The 19,515-nt window shown below is 54.7% G+C and overlaps 1 protein-coding gene across 3 annotated transcripts in view; it reads right to left on the bottom strand.

The window, feature by feature from the left end:
- Positions 1-17,512, bottom strand: part of ARHGEF10L (Rho guanine nucleotide exchange factor 10 like) — a 109,421-nt gene extending 91,909 nt beyond the window's left edge. For all 3 annotated transcript variants that reach the window (XM_065895797.1, XM_065895807.1, XM_065895816.1), the window contains exons 1-3: positions 17,479-17,512; positions 12,075-12,266; positions 11,250-11,283 (exon numbers count right to left, since the gene is read on the bottom strand). In XM_065895797.1, coding sequence (XP_065751869.1) covers positions 11,250-11,283; positions 12,075-12,266; positions 17,479-17,512 — 260 coding nt within the window. The remainder of the gene's footprint in view (positions 1-11,249; positions 11,284-12,074; positions 12,267-17,478) is intronic.
- Positions 17,513-19,515: the final 2,003 nt, after the last annotated feature.

Here is a 19,515-nt window from a genome sequence, read left to right as displayed (position 1 = left end):
CTGAAGTCACTCGGCTCGTCAGAGGGAGCTGGGATCTGAAGCCCACCTGCAGAGTCTGCTCCTTCCACCAGACCATGTGGGAGCAGGGAGCCCGCATTCAAACATTCACCGACATCACAGACTCGCTGTGTCACGACATCACTGCACCTCGCTTGACGACTCTCCCAACCGTGTTTTTAAAAAGGAAAGAGAGGGCTTCCCTGGTGGCGCAGTGGCTGAGAGTCTGCCTGCCGATGCAGGGGACACGGGTTCGTGCCCCGGTCCGGGAAGATCCCACATGCCGCGGAGCGGCTGGGCCCGTGAGCCACGGCCGCTGGGCCTGCGCGTCCGGAGCCTGTGCTCCGCAACAGGAGAGGCCACAACAGTGAGAGGCCCGCGTACCACAAAATAAAAAACAAAGGAAAGAGAGAAAGCGCTCTTGGCATAGTCAGAGATGCATGATCGAGTCTCTGTCGAGGAGAAATCGTGACACCAGCTCCAAGGGCTGAACACCCCAGAAGGTCCCGGGTGACCTCTAAAGGTGACATGGAGGCAGGATGGGCATTTGGGGGTAAGCCAGGATGGGGCTGAAAATATGAGCCTCTGGTTTGCACGTTACCAAAACACAGTGAACTTATTTTTTCATTGTATTTCATTTTGAACAGCCACACGTGGCTAGTGGCCCCCGAACAGGACAGCGTGGGTCTAAGCCACCGGCACGACTAGAGAAGCTAATCTGGGCCCGTGCTTCTGTTGAGCAGCCCCCGAGCAGTCCTGGCGTCCCGGGCGGGGGAGCAGGGCTCACACAGCACAGCAGTCACCTTTATGCCCACCCTGAGAGCCTCAATGGCTGAGGCAAGCTGAGACACCAGGGGCCCCAAGGGAGGGAAGAGGCCAGTGTCCGTGCATGGACAGGTCTTCTCAGGCTTAGTCGGAGACCACCAGCACCCCTGCCCTGCACTTTGCTGGTATCTTCTCTGCGCCCAGCCCTAGGCAGAGTGCTTGAGGACAAGTGCGTGTCTCATTGTGACCATTTTACAGATGAGGAAAGTGAGGTTCAGAATCGGCAAGTACCTTGCCCCAAATCACCTGGCCAGCAAGTGGCAGAGTTGCACTTTGCCTGCAAAGCCTTGCTCTTGACACCAGCTCTGCTGCCCTCAGACGGGAGCAGGTGTTCCCCAGGCAAACGGGAGGGGGAAGAGCCTCCCAGGCCAGGGAAGCAGTGGGCATGGCAAGAAATGAGACTGGGGCTGCCTCCTCCCTCCCCGGCCCTTCTAGCTGCCTGCCAAGGCCACTGACCCACCCTGAGCCCACCCAGGGGCAACCTCTCCCAGCTGCTGCCTGGCTGGAAAATCTAATTCGCCTTGTGAGCAAACACTCCTGGAGCCTCCCCAAAGGTTTCAGATAATAAAAGAGCCATAAAAAAGCAATAAGAGGCCAATTATCTCGCCCTTATCTGAGCTTCCTGCACTTCTAATGCCTCTCAGCTTGCACAGGCAAGAAAGGCCAGCCACTAAGATGACACCGTCTTACAAAGTGAGGCCACCGCCACTCGAATGCCAAGAAAAGGAGCCAAGTCCGTGGAGAGGAACAGAGAACAAGAAGCTGGGCAAAGAAGAGGAGGCCCCCCCATGACAGCGTTCACCGACCAGACCGAGGTCAAGTACACCAGGAGTCCACCACAGAGCTCGAGGCACATTCTGAGCCCACCTCCTCTCTCTCCAGGGACACGCCGGGGACAAGAGGGGAGTGAGTTTCCTGTGACAGCAGGGACCTGCTCTGGCCTGGTCACCCCATTCCGTCAGCCCCTTCACACGAGGACACTCAGTGATGATGGATGCCCCGGCCCCCCGGCCTCTTTTAAAGACAAGAAGCCCCACTCAGAATGGCGGGCCCGGTTGCTCCGCAGATTCCACAAGGTCCCTTCCCAGAGGCTACACAGTGTGAGTTATCAGAGAGAAGACCCCCAAAACCAGTATGGTCAGAGGATCCCTGGCTGGCTGGGTGGCTGGGTGTGTGTGTGTGTGTGTGTGTGTGTGTGTGTGTGTGTTCACACGTGCGCACACACGGTATTCTGGATGCCTTTTCCAGGACAAGGTTTGAAAAATATGAAAGAGGAAAGAATTCCACCTTTGGGAATTGAAAGGACCAAAATAACATGAGCCTTATAAGGCCTTGAGTAAAACCCAGTCTGCAGCAGACCGAGGGCTGGGACAGCAGGGCTTGCCCAGGATGGCCCGACTCAAGAGCATCACTTCCCTCAAGAAATTCCCCAGCAGCACCACTACCACTATCCCTAAATCCAAGAGACACAAAAGAAAGGCAAAAACATCAAGCCCGGATTAAGCCTGCTGCCAGTTTTCTTTTCAGCCCTGGCCACTTTCTAGTTCATATAGCATGTTAAAGCCAGAAAGGGGGCAGGCGGGAGGGATAAAATGGGAGACTGGGATTGACATATACACACTACTATATATAAAATAGATACTTAATAAGGACCTACTGTATAGCACAGGGAACTCTACTCAATACTCTGTAATGACCTATATGGGAAAAGAATCTTAAAAAGAGTAGATATATGTATATGTGTAACTGATTCACTTTGCTGTACACCTGAAGCTAACACAACATTATAAATCAACTGTACTCTAATAAGGATTTAAAAAAAAAAAAAGAAGGACTTTCTTGGCGGTCCAGTAGTTAAGACTCTGCGCTTCCACTGAGGGAGCACAGGTTCGATCCCTGGTCGGGGAAGTTCCACATGCCGCACGGTGCACCCAAAAAAAAAAAAAAAAAAGGCAGAAGGACCTTGAAGATCACCTAGTAGGAGGATTCAAAGCAGCTGCCCACGGCAGTCACCTGGGAAGCTCCTCAGAGATACAGACCCAGAGCCCCTGCCCCAGTGATTCTGACCCATCCGTCAGGAGGGGCCCAGCATTGGTGTTTTTAAAGCTCCCTGCTGGCTACAATGTGCAGCCAGGGTTGAGAACGGGGGAATCGTGGGCTTAGGGTGGGCACAGACATATGCTCCAGAGCCAACAGACCTGGGATAAGATCGCAGCTCTGCCACTTGGCTGTGGACCAGGACAGTGGCTAACCGTCCTGGAGCTGCTGAGGGACGGGATGGATAATCACTCTACTTCCTGCTGTGAGGATTAAATGAGATAACACAGATAAGGCACTTAGCACCTCTCTGTGCCTCAGTTTCCATATCTGTGAAATGGAGCAATAATACTTCCCTCTTAGGGTTCCAGGAAGGAGTAAATAAAGGCTTGTAAAACTCTTAGCAGAGGGTCTGGCCCACGATAAATACCCCCGGTGCACTGTTTCCCTTCCCCCTCCTTCCCCTCCACCCCTCCTCCAGCTAACGGGGTCCCTGTATGCACTCACCTCTTCACACTGAGCCCGGCCACCCCTCACATATGGAATGGCTCTGGGCCCCAGTCTGTTTGTCCTGTGCCATCCCCCACATGGTCACAAATCCACTTACTGAATGAGCAGAGTGGGGAGGAGCCCCCAGGGAAGTCGGAGGAGGGGACCCTGACTTGATATCTATAATACAGTCCTCAGTGGGGAGCGAGCATCAAGGCCACAGGGGAACCATCTTTCCCCACAGCCATAGACAATAACCCAGACGCCACCTTGGCCTTCTGCTCTGTGGTGCACGCACCTCCCTCCCGTCATCTCGAGGGCCCCAGGCTCAGCAGTCAGACCCAGGACAGGCACTGTACCCCCAGCAATAACTTATCAAGAGCCTTGTGGGGTACTGCAGAAGTTCCCACGGGAAAATGCTCACCCTATGTAATTAGGTCAAAAGGTGAGCTGGGGGGCTTCCCTGGTGGCGCACTGGTTGAGACTCCGCCTGCCGATGCAGGGGACACGGGTTCGTGCCCCAGTCCGGGAAGATCCCACATGCCGCAGAGCGGCTGGGCCCGTGAGCCATGGCCGCTGAGCCTGCGCGTCCGGAGCCTGTGCTCCGCAACGGGAGAGGCCACAACAGTGAGAGGCCCGCGTACGGAAAAAAAAAAAAGGTGAGCTGGGAAACAGCATGTACAATAAAACCACAGTTCTATAAAATATTGATATATATACATATGTACACTTCTATAGCAAGGAAGCTGGGTAGGAACACACAGTGATAGAATTAAAGGTTGCTTTTAGTCTATCATTTTCTGTACTTTCCAATTTTTCTACAATAAACATGCATGACTATCAGAAAAAAGGAAAGAAAGAAAGGGAGAAGGAAAACACATCCCAGGCAACGCTGAGCAACAGATCGGCCAGCGCGGGCTCCCTTGTGCCCTGGAGTCCTGCTCCAGGCAGACCCACACCCCTTGAGGACAGCATTAAGGGCAGCTCGCTGACGGAGAATCTGGTCCTCACATCTCATTTACCCTCCACTTTACAGAGACGACAAGGAAGGTTAAGCAGATCAGACAACGAACGGGTCCTCGGTTGTGGAGCTGATGTGGAAGACAGGCAAGGTCCAAACCAGATCTATGCGGGACAGGGGAGGGCAGGGGTTAGAACACTGGGTCTGGAAGCCAACCGGGTTCAACCGTGGCTCTGCCTCATCTCAGCTCCGTGTCCGGAGGCTGACAGCGTGTGTCCTCTGCACCTGCTTCTGCACCTGCTTCTGCACCTGTAAAATGGGGATTACAGCAGCAGCCACCTGTGAGTGTCACGAGCATTACTGGAGGCGGGAGAGGCTCTTAGAACAGGGCTTGGTGAATAATAAGTGCAGAAGACGGGCAGGCCATTTTTATCTGGCTACAGAGCCCATAAACACACCAAGGCACAGAATGTCCGCTCTCCCCCGAGGGCAGGGACTGTCTGCCTCGGTCGCTGCAACGCCTGGCACATTGCAGGCACTCAGTAGAGAGGTGGAGGATGGAGGACAGAGGGGAAGGCAGGGGGACTCCCAGCAGAACGCTGGCCTGGGTGGGCAGGGGGCTGCTGGGGAAGAGCAAACAGAGCCCCGGCCCTCTGGCTTTGAACCCAAGCGCCACTACCTGCCACTCGGCTCCCTTGGACCAGTGACTGCACCTCTCTGGGCCTGCACAACGGGACCCATAAGAATTCCCTCTCTCCAGGGCTGCTGTGTTAGTCTCCTACTGCTGCTGTGACAGTTACCACAACCTTAGTAACTTCAAACAACACAGATGTATATTCTCTTACAGCCATAAAGTTCCGAAATCCACAAGGGGTTTCACTAGGGTAAAAGCAAGGTGTTGGCAGAGCTGTGCTCCTTCCGGCAGCTCTAAGGGAGAATCTGATCCCTTGCCTCTTTCCAGCCTCTGGAAGCAGCCTTGGCTCGTGGCCCCTCCTCCATCTTCAAAGCCAACCGCACAGCATCTCTCAATCCCTCTCTGACTCCACAGGCCCCCTTATAAGGATCCCTGTGATTCCGTTGGGCCCGCCTGGATAATCCAGCATCATGTCCCCATCTCAAGGCCCTTAACTTCATCACATCTGTACCAGGTCGCACATTCCCAGGTTCTGGGAATTAGAACATGGAAGTCTTGGAGAGGGACATTAATCTGCCTGCCACAGTTGTGCAAATCAAAATGAGATGCGTGTGGAAAGGGCTACATCAACTGTAACGTCCGTGTACACGTAACCTATTAGTACCATGTCTTCTTTGTGCCAGGCACTGGGATGGAAGATGCATAAGGCAGAGTCCGGTCACTGCAGGGATCCAGGGGTGGACGTGACACATTCCTGAAGGGGGACTCGATGTAATGGATGCGAACCTGTGTAAATTTTTTCAGGCCAGAGGCTGTGTGGCCTTCATACTGTACTCAAACTCATAGCTCCTATGACCCAAAGACCATAGCTCCTATATGGAAACCCCTTGTAGCCAGGGGTGGAAAAGGGGAAAAACAAAAATGCAGCGTTTCCAATTTAGGGACTGGCAAGGGGCCAGACAGAGGTCTTTCATGGGAAAAGTGTCCCCATAACCCTCCCATGAGGGACTCCACTGGGAGGGAAGCTTGCCTCTGTCAGTCCTCGGGTCCCATGGAGACCCCGCAGGACAGGACACAGGAGGCTATGAATGCTCTGGGTCTGGGGAAACAGCAGGTTAAGGGCGAGCTCGGGATGCCAAGCAACTCCAGACTGGGTCTGCAGCCATCTCACAAACCTTCAGGGACACCTCCATTTCCTCCCGGGGCCAGGGGATACTCCAGCCTCATCGAGCTGCCCCCCAAGAGCCCCCATGCTCCCCAGACCCTCGGCCCTCAGAAGCCACAAGGCCAGGCTGCAGGCAGGGCCTCCAGCGCCGTTTCCATCCTGTTCAAACACTGCTTCCCCAAGCCTGGTCTGATCTTCTCGGCACCTGATGCGTCCAGGGAGGATGGGTCTCCTTGGCTCTCCCAGCTGCCCGGCTGCTTCCCTCAGCCTCCAGGCCCGGGTGAGAGATGCTGGCCAGTGGGCAACACAGTCCATCTTGCCTAGATAAGCCCAGGAAGGGGCAGGACAAGTACCTCCCAGGAGCCACTGAGGGTCCCTGCAGCCGGGCCAGGAGCCAACAGGAAACGCTGAGGCTGCAGTGGGGCCAGTGGGGATGGCAGCGAAACTGGCCAGGAAAAGCAAACAAATCCAGAGGGCATGGCGCGCTCAGAGGTGAGAGACACGGCCCGAGTCCGGGAAAACACAGGGAGCGGGCGACCTACGCGCTCTCATTTCCCAGCAAGTACTTACTGGGTGCTCAGGGTGGCTGTGAGTTCACAGGTTTCAAAGTCCACCAGAAAGGCCAACCCTGTGAGCTCCAGCGGATGGATGGCTGTGGAGTCAGACGGGCCAAGCTGCAGCCCTGCCATTCACCAGCCCTGCAAGATCTCGGGTAAACTACTTCAACTCTAAGCCTCAGTTCCTCATCTGCAAAATGGGCATAATCAGTAGCCCCGCCTCCTAGGGCTGCGTTGCCTAGGAGATGAGATCTTGTGCAGGAAGCACTCAACTCGGACGGTGACTCAGGAAACAGCAGCCGACATGAGTGGCATCGGCGGGATCAGCCACTCAGCCGCTTGAGGCCTCCCTTCCCGCGGGCCTCTGTCCTGGCCTCAGTCGGCTGCCAGAGTCAGAACCCCGGGTCAGACATTCTGTTTCCACACGGTTTGTTTTCTCTTCATTTTCACGGAGACAGAGAGTCGCCTTTCAGACCCGGCTCCTCCTTCTGTCCATTGGAATCCATCGTTCATTCAACGGGGAGGCCTTCGGCACTCGCCCTGTGCCTGGCACCATGCTAAGCCGGGAGGATATGGCAGCAAACAAAATACCCGCCTCCCCCGCCAAGAAAAATCCCTGGCCCCATGGAGCCGTCCTGCAGGTGGAGACGCCCTTCCACACCCCTCTACCATCACAAGACCTCTGTGTGGGGCAAGAGAGGAGGGGGCTGCTCTTACCCTGCTCCCATCTCAAGGGAAGGGGCGCCACCCAGAATCACACACAGGCAGGGCCGAGGCCACTCTGCTTGGCTCCCCAGGTGGGGTCTATGGAACATTCCAGCAACAGCTTGGACACTACTCTCCCAAGAGCTCAAGAGGCAAAGTTAGATCTCATAAGAGGCAAAGTTCTTACCCCAATAAACACACAGCGAAGGGGATCATTCCTATGGAGCCAGCCACCCCTCCCAGCATGAACCGAAGTCTGAAGTCCTGAGCTTGGATCCTGAGTCCCCAGCGCATCCCTGGAGGGTCGGGTGATGGTCAAACACCTGGCCTCTGGTCGGAGAGGCCCTGGTTCTAAGTCTCTGTTGAATGAACATGTACCATCTATGTGTAACTCTGGCCACCTAACTTCCCCAAGTCTCAATTTCCCACCTGTGACATGGGTAATGAAGTGTCCACTTCCTAGAGACAAGAGATGGGACTGGGCATTTAGCTTGGTGCCTGGTACACAGTAAACACAATCACTGTTATTACTATTATCATTCGCTATTATTGCTGTTGTCGTTGTTGCTGTTATCTGATAATACGTCCCGTTTCGGAAAGAGAAAGTGGCAGTAGCTAGGCGAGCAGGCTGAAGGTTCTTTTGCCGGCAGCAGGACGGACGAGAGCCCAGGCCCCCTCATTCCTTGGGATTCTGGAGCAGCAGCGGGGCCCGACCCTAAAATCACCCCGTGGGCCTCGGCGCCACACACACTCAGCAAAGCCAGCAACTCTGCCTACCCCATAACAGCCTGGCTGCCTCCTCTGGGCAATCCCACCTACCAGGGGAAGGGACCCGGAAGTCCACAGGCCTCACAGCCAGACAGGGACCCGGTGCCCCTGCCCAGGTCACCTGGACTGCCCGTCAGCCTCAGCTGTCCTCGTAACCAGTGATGCAGCACCGAATAAATGTTAACTTGCCCAATGACACACAGGTATTAAGTAACAGGTGAGACTCGAAGCCAGCTCTCTGCGGCTCAGAGCCCGAGCTCCCAGGCCCTCGAAGACCCGGACTCCAGCCCTCACTTTAGCCGCGGCGCTCCCACCCACTCCCCTCCCCAGCTGTGGATGAGAGCTGGGGAGGGAGTGAGGTCACTTTGAGGCTGCCCGGATCTGGGCAGTGGTTCTAACTGTGCTGTCAGGAGCCTCGAGTCAGGCAGCCCTTGCTTTTCTTGTGGCCAGGTAGGCAGCGAGGCAAAGCCCAAGGCCATTTCCAAGCCTTCAGGCAGAGGGACCGTGAAAGAAATGCAGTGAGAAGAGATGAAATGTCCTCCGCTTGGAGATTTGCTTATTCAAAGCAATGTCTGCTTAGTGACTACCTTTGGGGAAATTTTTTTTAAAAAAACAAAAGAAAGAAAGAAAATCAAGATATTTTTTTTTTCCCTTTGTCTTGGATACCAAGGAGAAGGAAAGCGATCTGGATTGACTCTTCTCCCAGAGGACTCCAGAGTGGAAATTCACCATCCGGGGAAGGAGGTGGAACTTAAGTAAACGGAGACCTGGAAGGGAGGGGACAAAGCTGGGAGCAGCACAGAGACACTTGACGGACAAAGAGTCAGGAGGCCTCCAGCGTCTCACTGGGGGACTGTGGGAAAGCCCCACCCCTCAGTTTCTCCATCTGTAAAATTAAGGGGGCGAGAAAGGAAGTCTCTCGGGAATCCTTATTGCTGCAGTCAATATTCTGCAGGGGACTCACAGCCCATGAATGCCCCATCAAGGGCTCTCAAAGTGATGTTTATTCACACCTGTTGGCAACCCAGGCCCAGCCCAGGAGTCAGAGGCACTGGGCACACAGTCTCCGCCCCTTCGGCCCCCATCGCACTGGAAACATCCAAACTGGTCAGGAGGCAGGAGCAGAAGCAACCAGCCTCACTTATTCCTCGCGACGCTTAGTGGCAGAGAACACGTCCATCTTACAGATGCAGAAACTGGGGCTCAGAGAGCTTCACAGAGCCCAAAGCCACCCAGCTAGTGAAGGGCTGAGTGAGGATCTGAACCTCCAGGAGATGGTGTTCAAGGGAGCTGGGCCAACACCAGGACCAGGTATAGGATAGGTGGGCATGCTACGGAATGGCGGGTGGTGGGTTAAAGGCAGAGGCCGGGCCCCTCTCCCAGAAACGCGTGGCCCACACTGAGTGATTCTGACGCAGTGTAGCACCAGCTCTGGGGGCCACTGCAACAAGGCCTCCACGGGGCACCAGCGCCAGCCAGACACAGCGTCTGGCCGCAGTCACCAGGTCTCCAGGACACACAGAGAGAAGGCGGCAGTGGCCTGAGAAAAGCAAGTGCCAGACTCCCGGAAGGGGCGCACTTACTGGCTGCCCACACCGTTTCCCAGCCCCCTGCCCCCCGTCCCTGCTCAGTGGCTTCCTCGTGCGGAGACCTCCTCTCTCTCCCCCGGTGAATTTATGCTCCCTTGCTCAGCCAAGACCGCCCCCCCAGCCCCGCTCCAGTCAGTGTTCCCTGGGCACCCTCTGTCCCACCTGGATGAGTCTGCTTCCCTGTTCAGACTGAGCTTCTGGGTGGCTTTATCCCTGGCCCAGCCTGGAGGGATGTAACCCCTGGGAGATCACAGCAATGTCAGGACTTCCCAGCCCAGGTGCAGTTCCTAACCAGGGAGGAGAGAACCTGGCCCCTCTTCTGGTGGTAATTATACAGTGGCAAGCCCAGCAGAAACCCTCCCAGGATCCACCCACTCCAACAAGCAAATGAGCACAAACAAGGACTCTTAGGCTTGAATTTGAATCCAGAACTGCCCTGGCTCCCGGACCCAGGGCCACAACCTGCATCTCTGAGACCTCCAGCTGGGTGACACCTACCTGAGAATTAGCCTCCGGATTCAGCTCACTCTAGAAGAACAAAGGGAGGCTCGGACACCCCTCCCCAGACTAGGGCAGCCAGGATTTAAACTCAGGACCCCAGGGGCCCCCCCGGCCATCAACTCCAGGGCCTAGATCCACCACTGAGGCTTCCCTTAGAAGAGGACTCTCTAAACACCCAGGTCCTGAAAGCCGAACAGTGAGCACCAGTGAGCAAAGCTCCAAGAGGCCTCAGCTTTCACAGCCCCCGACTCCCAAATGTGCGGTCCAACTTGCTGAAGACCACAGAGGGAGTGGTGGTAAAACTGCCTTGATTAGGTGCCTGCGGTGTCTCTAGGTGTCTTACCCAGCAGTTCTTCATTCTTCTATGGAGGAAGCAGTGGCCCATTTTACAGACGAGAAAACCAAGGCCTGGGGGACTGGGACTTACACAAGGACCCATGACCAGTGCTGGGCCCAGAGTACGATGCCGGCAGTCACCCCAACACCCAGGGGTGTTAGCCTTTAGGCTGCCCTGACTCAGACAGACTCCCAGGTGGAGAAGGGCAGAGTCCCCAGCAACAGTCACAGGAAAGGGAGCAGGAACGATACTGGCAAAACAAATGGCGATGGCAAAGACAATTACAGAGGGCGGCACCGCGTGGAGCCCCAGAGAGCTGTTTAATTCCCAGCCGCAGCCCAGTGGAGTGGGTGGCTACTTCACTGTTTTCATTTTGCTTGTAAACAGACTGACTTTGGAGGGTTTATGTGACTCCTTCTAGCCACACAGCTGGCAGGGGACAAAGCCAGGATGTGGAGCCAGGCCTGCTTTCTACTTCACATGCTTGTGGGAAAAATAAAGGAAAAAGTAACACGTTTTAGGGACTGACCTCTTCCCTCCAGCCCGGGGATCCTGAAATGCGTTTCTCCTTAGCCAAAGACCTGTCCTGAGCCCTCACAGCCGCAGCTCCACCCCTTCCCACACCTCCTGCCCGGTCTCTCCTCGTTTTCCAGCTGCCAGAGCAAAAGAACGAGGCTCACTTACTGTGTCTGGGGTGGTGCAGCTGCTGGGTCTGGGTCTGGGTCTGCGGGAGGAGAGCAGAGGCAGAGCCCGTCAGGCCAGCGGCTGGCCCGAGGGACTCAGCGCATCCCCGCCCCCTTTCCCAGCTTCCCCGGGGGCCCCAGAGACGGGGCCGCCAGCCCGGTGCCTGCTGCGTCCCTGCCTGCCTTCCCCCAGCCCCACACTATCATTACGCTCCCCTACCAGTCCTACCTGCCTGTCCCCACCCCCAGCCCCCTGGCCCACATCCCAGCTCCGACCAAAACCAGTAACACTGCCTGCTCTGGGCCTGCCCTCACCCGCAGCCCCTCAAGGAGCCCCTTGTCCCCAAGCCTGCAGGAAGTTCCTGCCGGTCCAGTCCCCAGTCCCTCCCGATGACAGAAGCTGCCATTTAACGCCCCTTATCAGGGCCTTCCTGCCCCCAGGGCTCTGGGAGGCTGCTGCTCCAGCGGCTGTGATTCCCTGGGAGAGGCTGCGGGGAGAGGGGAGCTTCAGAGAGACAAGCTCTGGGAAGTAACTGTCACTGAAGCACAACCGACAGCCGACCACTGCCACTGACGGCCAACCACTGCCATTTAGGACGTGCCAAAGGGCGCCAGACGCTGCAGGAATGCTAGGAATCTCCAATTCCCAATGGGAGCGATGGAATGCAGCTTCTTCCCAGTGGCCTGTCTTCCCTTCCTGCTTTCTGGGGACAGTGGAGGAGCCACAAGGCATCACTGGGAGCCTGGAGCCTCCATGCAGCCCTGAGCTCCCTGTAGCCCCGGAGGCCCGGAAATGGGAAGACCCTGGGCTTCCAGAGCACCTTACCAGCGACGGGGGCGGAGTCCAAGTGGATCAGTGGGGCGTCTCCTGCCTCCTTCTCTGGAGCAGCGCCTGGGACGCCCAGGCCAGCACTGGTGTCCTCGTCATCATCGTCACTGTCATCAAACTCAAAGGCCTCGCCAGGGTCGTCCTCTGCCTCGGGGGAGGGGCCTGGGCCTCCAGGAAGCAGCTGATCTCCTGGAAGGGAGGAGGAGTGAGCCTGCTGTGGGGTCTCAGGCTTTGGTCCAGAGAGAGGGCTGGAAGTGGGGAGCAGCTGGGGGTCCGAGAGAGAGCACGCGGGCAGTTCCCAGAGACTAGATTAAACCCATGCCCGGGCCAGGTGGCCCTCCTGTGCCCCGAGGTTCCCGTGGGTGGCTTGGGGCTCTGAGCAGGTGGGCAGTAGAGGGAGGGCAGGGAGCAAGCTTCTAAGGCGAGCGTGTGTGCATCTGGACTTGAATGGAAGTCTCTGGTTGTCTTGTTTTCTACTTTCCTATTTTGTAAGCAAGGGGGGGTTATACATGCATCTGCCCACGTGCGTCTGGGCACACACCTTCGTGCGTATTTCCATGTGTGATACGTCTTTGCATTTTGCATATATGCGAATGAGCTCGGCACCCCGCGCTTTATTTGGTATGCCCGGGGGAGGGGAGCCTGAAGGCAGCCAGCTTTCGGGTACCAGGGCACAGACTGGCTGGGGCAGGGCTCCCAGCATGAAGGTCAACCCGGCCTTACTCCCTGCTTCTCTCCCCTGGGAGGACCCCTGCCCACATCCCTTCTCTGTCTTAGCCTCTTGTTTTCTTCATCTGTTCCTGTAAAATGTGTAATGATTTATTTTGCCCCTTTAAGGGGGCAGGTCCTGGCCTGGGGTATGTCGCCAACTGCAGCCACCCCAGTGGTGCACCCTGAGGGGATTCAGGACCGAAAGAACAGAACGCTGGCCCCAGATAGCTAAAGCGCATATCAAAGGAATGATTTCAAAGAGCCCAGCCTCTTGCACTTCCCATATACAGAAGAGTGCTAACTTCCATTAACTTGAGATGCCTGGTTTTCTTTAGTTAACAGTAATCTTTCGATGTTCTCACTACCTGACCTTTGTTGCAAAAACTCCTCTATATCCTGGCTCCCCCCTCACCTCTTAGGAGCAGTCCCTCAGAGCTATCTGAGAGGTTGCCTCCCGGGCTTAAGTCCTCAGTAAGTCCGTCAAGTAAAACATAATTCTCTCCTTTTACGTTGTGCATTTTTTTTCGGTTGACGGGCAGAATTCAGAAAACTTGAACAAGAACTTCACTTGTTTCATTCAACAAGTGAAGAAATGGATCCTCTATCCTAGAGTATAACAAGCCCTCGCCTTCGGCCCTTTTCAGCAAGCTGAGATCCCCCAGTCTCCTTCCTTAGAAGACTTCTTTTCTAGAATCTGAGCCTAAACAGAACCTCAAGCGTCCATTTAGCCCATCTCCCTACCTCATGCAAACCCACTCCCAAACCAAGGGACAATGTGGGCTGGTTTGAAGCTGATCGCCCCTCCCTGGGCTGCCCGGAGCAGGCCTGTCACAGCTCATGTCACACATTTTAGAGCATGAGCTTGGGGCCCACCCATTCACCTCACTGAACCTTGGTTTCTTCCCTGTAAACTGGAGAATGAGACAACAGCACCTACCTCATAAGGCTAATGTGAATGGGACGTGAGATGTGGGTCAGGGTTTCTCGGCCTCCTATCGGGGCTGCATGGTCTTTGTGCTGGGGGGCTCTATAGGATGTGTGGCAGCATTCCTGGCCTCTACCCTCCAGCTATGACAACCAAAAATGTCTGCAGACATTGCCAAATGTCCCCTGGGGGACGAAGCTGCCCCTGGTGGAGAACTGCTCTGGTAGATGTAGCTCTTGGCATAGTGCCTGGGATGTAAGTGTTACACAGTGACACCTGCTGTAATTTCTGTCCCCTCCCTGCCCGAGATCCTTGAGGACAGGACTGTCCACTGATGGATCGATAAGTAAATGGGTGGGGAGGTGGATGGAGCAGAGAGACAGCTAGACGGGCCAACGGATGGACAGAGGGACATATCTGATTCTAGCAGTCTCACTGACCAGAAAAATCCAACCCCCCCCGCCCCACCCACAGTGACCTGGGGTTTCCAGAGCAGAACATTTTAGGCACAAGTGTATCAAATTCAAGAAGACCCTTCCTCAGCAGCAGAAACCCGGAGCTGACAGGCCGTCCCCAGTCACATTTGGTATTACTTTTGATATTGCTTTCAACACTTGCGTTGTGGATATGTATATGTACACACACATATAAAATGTGCGTGTACAGCATCTTCTACTGTTCTCCCCTTGCTCGTTCCACTCCAGCCACACCTGTACCGTGTACCGTGTAAAGCGCCAGCTCTGTTCCTGCCTCAGGACATTTGCACTTTCAGTCCTGGGGTCCAGAATGTTCTTTCCCCCAGGCGTCTTCTCCTGCTCTCACCTCCTTCAAGTCTTTACTATACGTCAGATTCCAACGAGGCTGCCAGGACCAAAGCTGCCCCCAGTGACACCCGGGGGCTCCCGATTGGCCATGCCTGCTTTCTTTTTCTCTGTGGCCCTTATCAGCATGTGACACACAGTATGTTTTATTTATTTTACTGTCTGTCTCCTCTGCCAGAATGTAAGCTTCCTGAGGGCAGGTATTCTTGTCTGTTTCACTGTCATATTCCCAGCATCTGGTAATGTGCCCGACATATGGTAGGCACATAATTATTTGCTGAATACACACACACACACACACACACGCACACGCACACGCACACACACACACACACACACACACACCTATTGTCAGGTCTATGGGTTGCAGTTTTAAAAGTTTAAAAAATACTGGAATAAATGACCCCAAAGTCCCTGCCCACTATTTCTGGACCACCAGATTCAGACCTATCCTGACCAAAGGGGCTTCAGTGCCCATGGTCCTGCCCTCTTGAATCTGCTGGGCATACGGTGGGGGGAGGGTTCCCTTTGCACGTGGCCTGTATCATTGTAGTCACTACGGTTTCACAGTCAGACCACCGGGGTTCAGACTCCAGCTCTCCCTTATACTGGTTGTGTGAGTGTCAAGTGATTTCACCGCCCTTCCTCCTACCCCACCAAGCTGCAGTTTCCTGATCTGTCAAATGAGGACAATAATAATAACTGCCTTACAGGGCTGTTGGGAGGATGGAATGAACTGACAGACATTAAAGCACCCGGTGCGAGGTATGGGCTCGCTACATGTTAGCTGTTCTTACAATGACGATTCTACTTACCATCACTGTCATTGCGTCGTCATTATCGTTAACGTTATTATTATTGCCTTGAGTCATAGCCCAGGCCCTGACCCTGGGTGAGATGGAGAGCCCCTCCCCATTCACAGGCCAGGCCCAGCCCCAGGTGACCCGGCCCCCAGGCTGTGTCCAGGGACTTAGGTTATTTCTGCACCTTCTCCCTTTAAGAGTACAAATAGCTTCAGTTAGCCCAGCAATCAACACAGTCATGCCCGCATCCAGTGAACTGTCCCCGAGAGCCCCTGGGCCGGGAGGGTTCAAGCAGAAGACAGACATGGCCCCTCAATGTCAAGGAGCTCACTACAGGGTGAGGCAGGCAGATACAGCCAGAGAATAATGTAAAAGCCCAGAGACTGAGCCGGTGCTAAAGAGAGGAGGGGGCTTACGTGGGGCGCGGCTTCGGCACAAGGCTCCCCTGTGCAGAGCCTTAAACGGGGAGCAGTGGTCTGACAGGCTCAGGTTACGGGTCGGGGGTATTCCAGGCTGAGGCCAGAGCAGAGAACAGCAAGTGGCCCAGTGGAAGTGAAGACGTGAGCAAGGGTGATGGGGGTGAGAACACGGCTGCGAGGTGCTGGGGGGATCTGAATGTATTCCTGAAGACCATGGGAAGCTCTCAAAGAGTCAGAAAGTGGCAAAGAGACTAGTTCAACCAGGTGAAACGAGCCCGCAATGTCAGATACACCCAGAACAGTAAACTTTCATCAAATGTTTGCTCAACGGAACTGCATTGATTTCATCATAAGATACTTTCGCTCTCAGTTTGCATGTCCGGCCCCTTGGTGTGTAGGAAAAAGGGTTCAGGGTGCCTAGGACAGCGGCGAGGGGTGCGGACTTCCTGGGACCCAAGGCCACGGCCATGAATCAGAAAATGACCTTGTTCCCAGGATCCTGTTCAGACCCAGGCAATTAGGCACAGCTCCTTATCAGAAGGAAAAATCAGGAGGCCCATCCCTGGATAATTGAGAGCTGAAATGAGCCCTTCCCACCCATCCAGACAGTTGGCAGGGCTGGAGGTGACCACACACGCCTGTGATGTTCATGGACGTGCCCCGTCCTCGGGAGAGCCCACCCCAGCGATTCCCCAGCGAATCCAGAAGGCCGGGACCCAGGAAGCCACCCACGCTATGGAGAAGGTGTGACTACCGTGCTGGTCCCCCACCCTTCAGAAAAGAACACGGAGGCTCGGGGTGGGGTGGAGGGGGGGAGAGTCCTCCCTGGGCTCTTCCCGGGGGCTCAGAGCACAGCACAGGCGGCCCATCCTGCCAACACCCCAGTGATAGCAGCTGCCATGCACTGAGCCATTGATTACCACATGCCAGGGTCCCACCTGCATTTAAACCTCGAAACGTCACAGCAGTGGGTATCGTTATTATCCCCATGTTTGTGGGTGGTGAAACAGAGCCAGAGAGACACCAAGTCCCTCAGCTGAGCTCACAGTGGCAGTGGAGAAAAAGCCCTGGCTTGTTACCACTCTGCTAACTGCCGCCCCCCAAAAAGAACAAGAGGCCAGGAAGCTGGGCCCAATGGGAGAAATGGCCTTGCCTCCAGCTCCTCCAGGATGGGGTCCCGATTCTACCAGCAGTGTCCAAGGCCCCACCGTTAGGGTTACCATCAGGACATCAAATTGAATTTCAGATTAAAAAAACAATATTTTTTAGTATAAGTATGTATTTTTCTGCTTTTTTTTTTTTTTAACTTTAGCAGCCCCACCACTGCTAGATGACCCGGCCTCCTCGGTTCCTTAGCAGATGGAGATGGATGGCCCCGCCCTTCCCCTGAGCCCCAACTCCCCACTCAATTCATAAGCCTTACCCTCAAGCACACCTCAGTCCCCAGAGGGGCTCTGCTTGTCTCTCCAGGGGACCTCAGGGAGAAAGGTAAGGCGTCAGCCCTTACCTGGAGCCCGCTCTATGAGGAGGAGATCTTTATTTCCATGTTGTAGGCAAGGAATCTGAGGCAGAGGGGTGAGGCCACTTGCCCAGGGGCACACAGCTAACCGCCAGTAGGGCCAGATTCATACCCAAGGTCAGCCTACTCCAAAGCTAGTGGCCCTGGGGCAGGCCCCACGGCCCGTTCAGAGGCGGGAGAAGCAGGCACCCGGAGTACCATACCTGTGGCAGCCTGTGGAGGATGGGAGGAAGCCATCAGACAGGGTGTAGCTCACCAGCACCGTCCCAGCGCTCACCTGCAAATACAAGGCCAGAAATCTGATCAGAGGGCGTTCAAGGCTGAAGTCCCAGCGACAGAGAAGGCTCACTGACTCATGACCTGTGCACGCCAGCCTGCCGGCTCTCACCCTGTTCCCCAGCCGCTTCGGGAGCACAGGACAGCGCCAGCAAGGGCCCAGCCCTCACCTTCATAAATCATTAACCTGCAGAAAAACCAGCAGCGGCAGAACCCTAAGCCATCTTCCCAGAAGGCCCCTGCCTCCACGGACCTTCCTCTGCCCAACACCAAGGAACCTCGGGAGACTGCTGGGTCCAGCTAGGCTGACAGGTGGGTCCCCACTGGCTGACAGGTGAAACTGCAGCCTCAGAAGCCAGGATCACACTCAGCCCCCGTGTCGCAGAAGCTGGATCACACCTGAACTGTCACGGACGTGGCCGGACACTTTCTCCTCCACGGGCGCCCTTGGGTCCAGCCGCCGCTCTCCCCAGCTCCCGCCCCAGTGGTCCCACGGAAGGCCATTCACTCTCTCTCTGTCTCTCCCTGTGCTGCATCCACGAGGTTGGCCACTTAGCACGTGGGTGTGAGGGAAATAAAGGGCTTCATGGAGACAGGTTGCTTGAGATCGGGGCGGAATCCCAAATGCTGGGAGCTGGGGGCAGTTTCTCCAGGCCTCGCAGTGGAGGATCCCGCAACCAAGAAGCCAGTGCCTCCACCGGGCTTCCCGGGCCCTGGAGCCAAGCTTGCCCGATGCCTCCTGCAAAGCAGTGACGGAAAGAGTTCTCCCCACTCCCGGTTCACACCCCCGATTCTGAGCTAGAGGCAGTCCTTCTAGACTTCCTGGGGAGGAGGGGATGGACCCTGGAGGGAAAGCCCCAAGCCCTCCTTTCTAATCAGCGCCTGACACAGACTGGCTGCGAGCCTATTTTCCTTTCCAATCCTTAAAGCCTCTATTTGTGTTAGCTGGTTTCCTAAGTAAAAATAGGATGCGTGTAAAGGGCAATTAATTAATAACAGCAAACATCTATGCAGTGCCTACTATATCTCCGACATTATTCTGAGCACTTTACAAATGTGAAAATCCAAATTATGAGAAAATGAGGCCCAGGGTGGTTAAGTAAGTAGCCCAAGATCACACAGCTAGTAGGCAGCAGAGCCAGGGGGTGAACCCAGGCCATGGGCCCCAGTGTGTGCTCATTATGTAACCACCATCCTCTACCGTCTCTCAAAGTCCAAAACAATACAAAAGATGTGCAATGAAAAGTCAGTCTCTAATCCCCCAGGACTGACCACTATTACTGGGTCCTTACGAATCCTTCCAGAACTATGCCATGGATGCACCAGCTTGTTTATCCGTATATATGCCTTGTTTTAGACAGGAGGAAGCACACTGCACACCCTGTGGTGCAACCACGTTTTTAAAAAATTTTTTTAATTGAAGTATACTTTATTTACAATGTTTCAGGTGTAGAGCAAAGTGACTCAGTTATACACGGGCACGTGTGTGCATATATATTCTTTTTCAGCTTCTTTTCCATTATAGTTTATGACGAGAGATTGACTACAGTTCACTGTGCTATACAGTTGTTTATCTATTTTATACATAGTAGCGTGTTAATCCCAAATTGCTAACTTATCCCTCCACCACCCCCTTCCCCTTTGGTAATCATAAATTTGTTTTCTATCTGTTTCGTAAATAAGTTCATTTGTGTCGGTCTTTTTAGATTCCACATATAAGTGATGTCACATATCTGTCTTCTCTGTCTGACTTACTTCACTTAGCAACCACGTTTTTTGCTTAAGAATCTCCACGATCAATTCAGAACAGTACACGGAAATCAGTCTCACTTTTTTAATGGCTGCGTAGTATTTTGGGGCGGATGGGATATACCATAATTGACATAACCCCTATCAAGGGACACAGGTTGTTTCCAGGCTTTGGTGTTATAAAGCCTTCCTCCATACACTTGGCCTTGAGCGCG

This window comes from Phocoena phocoena, chromosome 1 (genome assembly GCF_963924675.1).
Source record: "Phocoena phocoena chromosome 1, mPhoPho1.1, whole genome shotgun sequence".
NCBI lineage: Eukaryota > Metazoa > Chordata > Mammalia > Artiodactyla > Phocoenidae > Phocoena > Phocoena phocoena.
The sequence above is the reverse complement of the archived record's forward strand: the minus strand, read 5'-3'. Positions and strand labels throughout refer to the sequence as shown.